This window comes from Phodopus roborovskii, unplaced genomic scaffold (assembly GCF_943737965.1).
Source record: "Phodopus roborovskii unplaced genomic scaffold, PHOROB, whole genome shotgun sequence".
Lineage (NCBI taxonomy): Eukaryota > Metazoa > Chordata > Mammalia > Rodentia > Cricetidae > Phodopus > Phodopus roborovskii.
The window spans coordinates 695,888-705,008 of NW_026125791.1; the positions used below are offsets into that span (position 1 = coordinate 695,888).

The 9,121-nt window shown below is 35.2% G+C and overlaps 1 protein-coding gene across 1 annotated transcript; it reads left to right on the forward strand.

The window, feature by feature from the left end:
• Positions 1-2,728: 2,728 nt before the first annotated feature.
• Positions 2,729-3,970, forward strand: Lpar4 (lysophosphatidic acid receptor 4). Its single transcript, XM_051178660.1, has one exon. It carries the CDS (start codon positions 2,802-2,804, stop codon positions 3,912-3,914), a length of 1,113 nt encoding a protein of 370 aa, XP_051034617.1. The 5' UTR covers positions 2,729-2,801; the 3' UTR covers positions 3,915-3,970.
• Positions 3,971-9,121: the final 5,151 nt, after the last annotated feature.

Consider the following 9,121-nt stretch of genomic DNA (forward strand, 5'->3'; position numbering starts at 1 on the left):
CCTTTACTAAGTAAAATAAACTTGCTGGCAGTGCTTATTGTATAAGATAGATAGATGCAAGAGATTATGAATGAGGTCTGGTTTTAATGTGTTTTATAACCTCAAATTCTTAAACATATATGACTACATTAATAGGAGATTATTTCTTTCAGTGTCATCTTTTTTTTTTCCAGTGATGAACTTTTAAAAATGTAGTGTTCTTGTTGTAAACAAGTCTCCTGGAATAATAGATAAAAATGCTATTAAATAGTAAATGAAATGACTAGAGATTGAGAAGTTTGGCATTCACATTTTTCTTCTACTACTACTGCATTGGAGAAACATGGGTGTAAATAAAAACAGGAACAGCAAAAACTTGTGTCTGTAGTTATGAGCGACATCAACTGAGAAGAGTTTTTGAGTTCCTTTGTTTCAGCTGATCATCTTCAGTGTCCTTAAATATATCAGCTGAAAATTATTCTTCCATCTGGGAGACCTGGAAGGGATAAGATAAAGTAGGGAGGGAGGTGTTACATAACCTTTCAAGATTCTCAGTACGAAGTATATGTCCTGGAGACGTCCCATTTTTCTTACCTTCTCCTCTCCCCGCCTTTCTTTCCATTCCTCTGTTTGTCTCTCTCTGATACTTTATTGCTCATCTGCTCTTTGACTCCCCTGCCTATTTTTATTTGTTGGATTTCACTTGGTCAAGGTCCCCAGTACACTTTGTTTTTGTCATCAAGGTTGCTTGGAAGAAAAGTTGAAATAGACCTGTGTGATGAAATGACCAAGAAGGAATACAGTTTTAGATGAATGACTCCATAAAAACTTAGTGAATGACAATTCAGGATAGCAAGTTCTGATTGTAATGGGGACACTATTGAAATGATAACCTCATGTGTTTTACCCCATATTATGGAAGTCATCGCTCCCTTTGGGTAGTACTGCAGTGAGTGACATTTTCTCAAGCTAAGTATTTTTTACTCAAGTCAGATATTCATTGTGGTTACTTCAGCCCTCTGTATTTCTAGCAGATTTGCCCTCTATGCCCTTCCCCAAGTCATACTTGTTTCCTTAGTGTCTTGAAGGGAAGAGTGAAAAGGAAATCACTCCAGAAAACAGCCATTTATATTTTACAACATAATCATGTGAAAACCCATTAATGGCTATGTTAGGGAACAAAGGCCACCTTCATTTCATATCCCCACTCAAAAGAATTATTCAATAGTTACTTATCCACAGTGTAATTTGGGACACATTTGAAAGACAGACTAGCCAATGGTAGCTATTAACCTAGACGAAAATTGGTAGCATTTCCACATATATCGTCAAGCCCTGTTGGCCTAAATATTTAAACAGACAATTGAGTTAATGACTATCAGGAGTAAAAATTGTATTGGTAAGAAAGCTTCTAAATTACCAGAACAGATTTTGTACAATGAGGTATGGGATGGATGTTCTGGTACTCCTCAAGTATCACATTCCATTTGGAATGTTTGAGACAGGATCTGATGTTGGGACAGGGTCAGAATATGTAGTCTAAGCTGACTTTGAACTCACTCTGTAATCCATGCTGGCCTCAAATTTACAGAAATTCTCCTGCCTAGGCCTCTCCAAGTGCCTGGGGTTATAGGCATGATTCACCACACCCAACTGTCATTTGTGTTTGACGAGAAAAGTTGATGTTGACCAAGGCCATTTTAGCAGATGAATACACGGATATAGCTGACAGGATATGCAGTGGGCAAAGAAAAGGAACATATACGTCCGAGTTTTAGAGTATAGATGGAAAGAGAATTGTGTAGTGCAGGAAGGAAATGATGAGTTTGACATTTTAATCTCTTCAAAATAGCCATGTGGTATGACATAGTGTAAGAAAAGATTTTTTTAATCTTGAAATTTTTCCATATATTATGTTTTGATCATATTTTCTTGCCTCAATTCCTCCCCAACTTCCACCCCTAACCACCCAACTTCATATTCTTTTTCTTTTTTAACAAACATGGAGTCCATTTTGTGTTGGTAGAGCAGTGAAAAATCTTAGCTAGCAGATTTGATGAACTGAGATACGTCTCCTGGCTGAGCTTCTATTTTAGAATTAAAAGGAGAACCAATAACTTGCTTTAATAGTTCATTGATAACTTTTTGGACCATGCACTGGAGGCCTCACATCTACTGCTATCTGATACAATAGATTTTATAATCAGACATAATATTTTAGTAATATTGGAGAGTAAAAAGTACATATTTGACTAACTTGAAAAGTTTATGGTTTAGGAATCAAAGATGTGATTTCTGGTTTTGAATACATTATTGACATTCTCTTCCAATTTTGATATTCTGCAAGTGTGGGTCCTACTTTTATAAAATGATGATTCCCTGTGTTTACCTTATGGTGTTCCTATTAGAATCAAATAAAACATGTATTTTGAAAGTTGAGAATAGGCCTACAAATTCCACACTAGAGGCATCTTAGCTATCCGGGATTCTTTGATTTTTTCCCCCCTGAGTAACATACATGTTTTCCATGTTTATTGAGATACTGTTTATTGTATTGTGTGATCTTTCCCATTTCTGCAATATGTCTTTGTAGTACTATTCACCTGTGGTAGGTGACCAAAAAGTACTTGTCAACTCTAATAGAATGTGTATATTTTCTTCCTGGATTAGCAGAATATATTTTATTTCACAGAAATCTCAGAGAAGGCAGATTTGATGACTTATTCTTTCTTGTCTCCTATAGGAAGAAAACATTCTCTACTGGTTCTTAATCTGAGAGTGGTGAACCCCTGCAGCTAGCAGGCTTTCTGAGAAAAAAATCCATGGGTGACAGAAGATTTATTGACTTCCAATTCCAAGATTTAAATTCAAGTCTCAGACCCAGGTTGGGCAATGCAACTGCCAATAATACTTGCATTGTTGATGATTCCTTCAAGTATAATCTGAATGGTGCTGTTTATAGTGTTGTGTTCATCCTGGGTCTAATAACCAACAGTGCCTCTTTGTTTGTCTTCTGCTTCCGCATGAAAATGAGAAGTGAGACTGCTATTTTCATCACCAATCTGGCCCTCTCTGATTTGCTGTTTGTCTGTACCCTACCTTTCAAAATATTTTACAACTTTAATCGCCACTGGCCTTTTGGTGACACCCTCTGTAAGATCTCAGGGACTGCATTCCTCACCAACATCTATGGGAGCATGCTCTTTCTCACTTGCATTAGTGTGGATCGTTTCCTAGCCATTGTCTATCCCTTCCGATCTCGTACCATTAGGACCAGGAGGAATTCTGCCATTGTGTGTGCTGGAGTCTGGATCCTTGTCCTCAGTGGTGGTATTTCAGCCTCTTTGTTCTCCACCACTAATGTCAACAATACGACCACCACTTGCTTTGAGGGCTTTTCCAAACGTGTCTGGAAGACATACCTGTCCAAGATCACCATATTCATTGAAGTTGTTGGGTTTATCATTCCTCTGATATTGAATGTTTCTTGCTCTTCTGTGGTACTGAGAACCCTCCGGAAGCCTGCAACATTGTCTCAAATTGGAACCAATAAGAAAAAAGTGTTGAAGATGATCACAGTGCATATGGCAGTTTTTGTGGTATGCTTTGTACCGTACAACTCTGTACTCTTTTTATATGCCTTGGTACGCTCCCAAGCCATTACTAATTGCTTATTGGAAAGGTTTGCAAAGATCATGTACCCAATTACCTTGTGCCTTGCAACTCTAAATTGTTGCTTTGATCCTTTTATCTATTACTTCACTCTTGAATCCTTTCAGAAATCATTCTATATCAATACACATATAAGGATGGAGTCCTTGTTTAAGACTGAGACACCTCTGACCCCAAAGCCTTCCCTTCCAGCTATCCAAGAGGAAGTTAGTGATCAAACAACAAATAATGGTGGTGAATTAATGCTGGAATCCACCTTCTAGGTACGAGAATTGTCTTTTAGATTCAGCTATGGTGTCTCTTATGATTTTTCCTATGCTATAAATAAGAGAAAAAAATAAATGTAATGATGCCGAAATTAGGTTAATGTACCAAATACAGTCAGATACATTTGTTTGGACACTTATTGTATTCTGTTTTGTTCAGTAATTATAGGTCAAGTCTAATTACAGCAATCAAAACAGATCTTCAGACTCTTGTTAAGTTGAAATTTCATTATATAAAAGACCAGTGTTTTTTGACTTTTAGTGATATGGGGGTTACTTTAAAACTTAAAAAAAAAGACATTCCAGTGATTTTGGTAATTGGGTTGGGCCTATAAATATAGAACAAATTCAGGGATTATTTAAAAATGTTTGTGTTACTACTGATATATGCTGGTATTTTTTTTTCCTTTTTGAACTATCATGGAATTTATTTTACTAAAAGAACTTATTTTTACCTAATGTTAATAAGACATATCAAGAAAGAGAAATGTATTGAATTTAAAAAGATTGGCAAATTTTAACCTAGATTTTGAAAACAAAGTGAATAAATATGGGTAGGAAAATTTGGAAAACAGACAACATTTACACATATATAACCACAATTAAGATCAGCTTTCAAAACTTTCTTTTTAGAACAGTACTAGAATTTTTCTATGAAATTGTTTATCTTGAAAGCTGCTACATAAGTGCCTGGCAGATGCCAAATGGAAAAATCATACAATTATAGTGTCATTTTAAAAAATTTTAAGCAACACTACATTATTTCTTGAAACTTCTACTTATCCTTTATGCTTGTAGAAAATATTTATTCTTCATATTAAGTGTTGGGACACAATACAGCCACAGAGCTGCAATATTTGTGTCCAGGTCGGGAGCTAGTTGAAAAGAGAAGTGAACAAAATAATAGCGGCAAGATATTTTATAGCTTATACTAATAGTTTTTTGGGTGGGGGTTAGATAGGTGTAACTTAGAAATATATACTCTTTTCTGTTAAATTTTGGAGCACAATGTAGTCAAGGAGCTACTGAATTTGTGCTCAGGTCGGGAGCGTATTGAAAAAGTGTCTGTAATATAAAAGAAACAAAATAATCTCAAAAAAAGAAACCTCATAAAACTAGAAAAATTAAAAAAAATAAAAAAATAGTTCCTAACACATTACTTTTACTGTTTTTGAAGTTGTATAAATTTAAAAACACTATGTCATTTTAATAAACATTTTTAACATGATTCAGTTAGAAATCTACTAAAGTTATGTCTGAGTCAGGATAGAATTAGAGAAAAATATACAACTTCCAAAACAAACACAAAACAGATCAAGCACCTCCAAGTTTAGGGAGTTCATTTTTGTGCATCTGTAGCATTTAACAAGTGTTGTAATTTTCAGAGAATACCTTGCATCAAAATGCAGCTAGGAAGCTGTTAAACTGGCACCAAGTTTGAGAGGGGATGAATAAAAACATCAGCTAAACTTTATGAAAGGAAAAGAATTCCTTCTGTTACTCAAACAGCAGAAATAAAAATTTTGACAATTTTAATTTTTCTGATATATAGTAGGTTTACCTTAAGTGTTTAAAAGTAGAAAATGTGGCAATTAAAAATGGCCAGAATTTTCAAGTAAACTTCCAGTAATAACCTATCCTTTATATTGCTGAACTTGAGCCAGAGAGTGGTTAAATAAAAAATCACATAACAATGATGAAATGGTAAGAATTCTAAAACAATGAGAAAAATTCTTGAAATTCCTTAGTCTATTTTTTCTGTATGGTGATACGTAGGCATAAAAACAATAAAAAATTAAAGTAAAAATCAGTGGCCACAAAATGGCTTTAATGACTGACAAGCTTGGGCTTGGGTTAGGAACTAGCTGAAAAAAAAAAAAGGTTGCTAAAACAATAGAACAATAGTAAAAATGAATTCATGATTTAAACTCCTAAAAATAACTATGCATTATATTGTCTTGCAAAGAAAGGTAATAGTTGGAATAAATAAGGCTGTAGGCTTAATTAGACAAAAGTAGGTTAGGTTAGATGAAGTTCATTTGTTATGTTAACATTATAAGGTTAAATTAGTAATCAAAGTATGAAAACTTGTTTTCTTCAGTATCCTTTTTTCCCCTTTTTTTTGTAATATTGAATTATATATGAACTCTTTATACTCTTAGCTATTAAAATTCTGGATTTTTAGGATTATGGTATTAAATCATTAATTGGATGTTAACTGCATTGACATGTAATACATTTAAAAATCATTTTTCTTTTGTATAATTTCCATATATAATGTTGCTTACTTTTTCATATTTCACTTTATTTTGTTTAATTTCCATTTTGTATTTAACAAACCTTGCTACTCATAAAAATGGTAATGTGAATAATGTAACCAACAAATTGTAATGTATACCTAAATGTAAAATTGAATTTATTTTACATTTACACATACAGGTAATCCTTCAGCTGTAATAACAACTTGCATTTGAATGTTTATTAAGTATAATAAACCATTTGGATTATTAAGCTATTATACTTTGGTCAGTAATGGATTTACTAAATTTTCTGTTTTTTAGGGCATTCAAAAGTATCTACCCTTTATCTTCTTTTTATCTTTTAAGAATGAACCTATTAAAATATATTTGCTATCAGGTTACTTCAGATATTTTTTAGGCTGTCTGAAGACTGATGCAGAATGAAAAATTCCTGGACGACTTTTCACTCATCATTGTAAAATATTTATTACCTCCTTTGACTTTTCTAACTAGGTCTTGATTTATAATTGTCCTTATACTCATATAATCAACTCATGTTAGACAAAATAATAATAATGATGATGATGATGATGATAGGAAAAGAATCACATCTATACTGAAAATATACAGATTGTTTGATGCCTGCCATCTTTTCTAAACATTTAATTTAGAAACAATCTTCTTTTGCATATCAATCCCAGTTCCCTCTCCTTCCTATCCTCTCATTCCCCCCACCGATGACCCCTACCCACTTCCCACTCCCCAGGGAGGGTGAGGCCTTCCATAGGGGATCATCAAAGTATGTCCAATCATTTAGAGGCAGGCCTAGGCCCTCTTCCCTGTATCTGGGCTGAGAGAGAGAGAGTGTATCCCTCTGTGGGGAATGGGTTCCCAAAGTCCATTTGTGCACTAGGGATAAATACTGGTTCCACTGTCAGACTTCCCAGGCCTCCTAACTGGCACCCACATTCAGAGGGTTTGGTTGGGTTCAATGCTGGTTTCCCAGCTTTATGACTGAGGTCTGTGTGCTGTCACTAGTTCAGGTCAGCTGTTTCTGTGGGTTTCTCCAGCACAGTCTTGACCCCTTTGCTCATCCTTCCTCCTCTACCACTGGATTCTGGGATTACAGCTCAGTGCTTACCTGTGGGTGTCTGCTTCTGCTTCCATCAGCTACTGGATGAAGGTTCTAGCATGGCATATAAGGTAGTCATCAATCTCATTCGGGGAAGGGCATTTAAGACAGCCTCTCCACTATTGCTTAGATTCTTAGTTGGGGTCATTCTTGTGGATCTCTGGACATTTCTCTAGTGCTAGAATTATCTTTAAACCTATAATGGCTCCCTCTACTAAGGTATCTTTCCTCCTCTGTTTTCCCCCTTATTTATCATCATTCTTTCACAATACAGTATGAAGATAATGTAGCTTTCACACTGTCCTTGGAAACACAAGCAATTCAGATATGATTTTAAATATGCCATGGAATTTGTATGGGTCAAACAGAATTTCTAAGGACTGGAATATACTTGGTTTTTAGTATCCATGAATCATTCTATAATTAGTCTCCCCAGAAGATATCAAAGAATATCTGATTAAATGTGTAGTTTTAATCCAAGGAGACTTAAAAATTATTTATATATTAGTAAATGTGTTAGTGGTATGTGTATATGTCATATGTGGGAACATCCCCTAGGGGTCCAGGAGATGTGTTCAGATAGATCTCTTGGACATAGACACCCAGATAGTTGTGAGCTACTCTATGTGGGTGTTGAGAGCTGAACTTGGATCCTCTGGAAGAGTATCAAGTGCTCTTAAACATTAAGCCAGGTTTCCAGCCTCTAAGCTGTATTTTGCATGTGATTTCTAGGATTTGATGAGCTATCTAAGGATATTGACTGTCAGTTCTGGTGAAAATTAAGGCAAGATAGCTAGGTACATGAGAACTGAGAGTAGAGTTAGGAGATAGATTGATAGCTAGATTTGGTGGAAGTTCTAGGATGATAGCACAGGGAATTTCTGGTGTTTGTATTCATTACTCTTCCATTCTTGAAAAACAGTGTCATCACAAGTCCTCATTGAGTGTTAGTCCCAGGAAATGATAGAAGTCACTGTCTTTTTGACATTATGACCAGCAAGACCAAACTTAGGGAACATTTAAAGTGGAAAAACACTTTCTTTTAATGACCTCCTAGGCCAAGTGCTCAGAAACCATTGACAGAAGCTATTTGTTTTACATCTGTCCCTTCTCTTTCTCTGCTTCTAAGCCTCTAACTACACCTTGTGTTAGTATGATTGCCCAAGTTTCATGCAATGACTTATTTTATACCCTTTCATACCTTCCAATATAATACTGCTTCTGCAGTATTGATCCATGAAACCCTGTTAATACAGTGACAGTGGTTTGTGAATGATTGCTCCTTCCTTGCCTCATATTGGTTATATTCTTTCTGTCCATGCTGCATCTTAGGAATGGCATATGGCTAATTCAAACTCCTATACAAATTGTGCCAGTGAGGTTGTGATGGAGAGAAATGATTGACACAGTAAAATAGCAACCCATCTGTTGAGTCTCAGCCTCTCTAGTTAGGGCCTCAACAGTGCACCTTTTTTCTTTTCACCTCCCTTCTCCCACAAACACATACAGAAATAATTATTAATATAAGTGTGGACTGTAAAGAATTAAGAAATTTAAATTGCTATGCTGTAATAAAAAGGTAGTAATTCAACATCCAGTGTTGTTAGAATGGTTGAAGGAGAATGCAATGAAATAGATTCTTTTGGTGGACAAAAAATATTCATAGGCACACACATATGTGCCCAAGCATAATGGCTTTTTAAGTACTTTTTTTTTCATTGAGAATCTTGAAAGGCACTGCATTCATGAAAAGTAGTGCAATCTGCAATACTCGTAAGGCACATCAAAACTCAAAATGTAGAGGTTTTGAGGGGAGGAACTTTTATATTCTG

Excerpts from the sequence above, each read along its gene's own strand:
- Lpar4 (XM_051178660.1), top strand. The coding sequence starts at position 2,802 with ATGGGTGACAGAAGATTTATTGACTTCCAATTCCAAGATTTAAATTCA.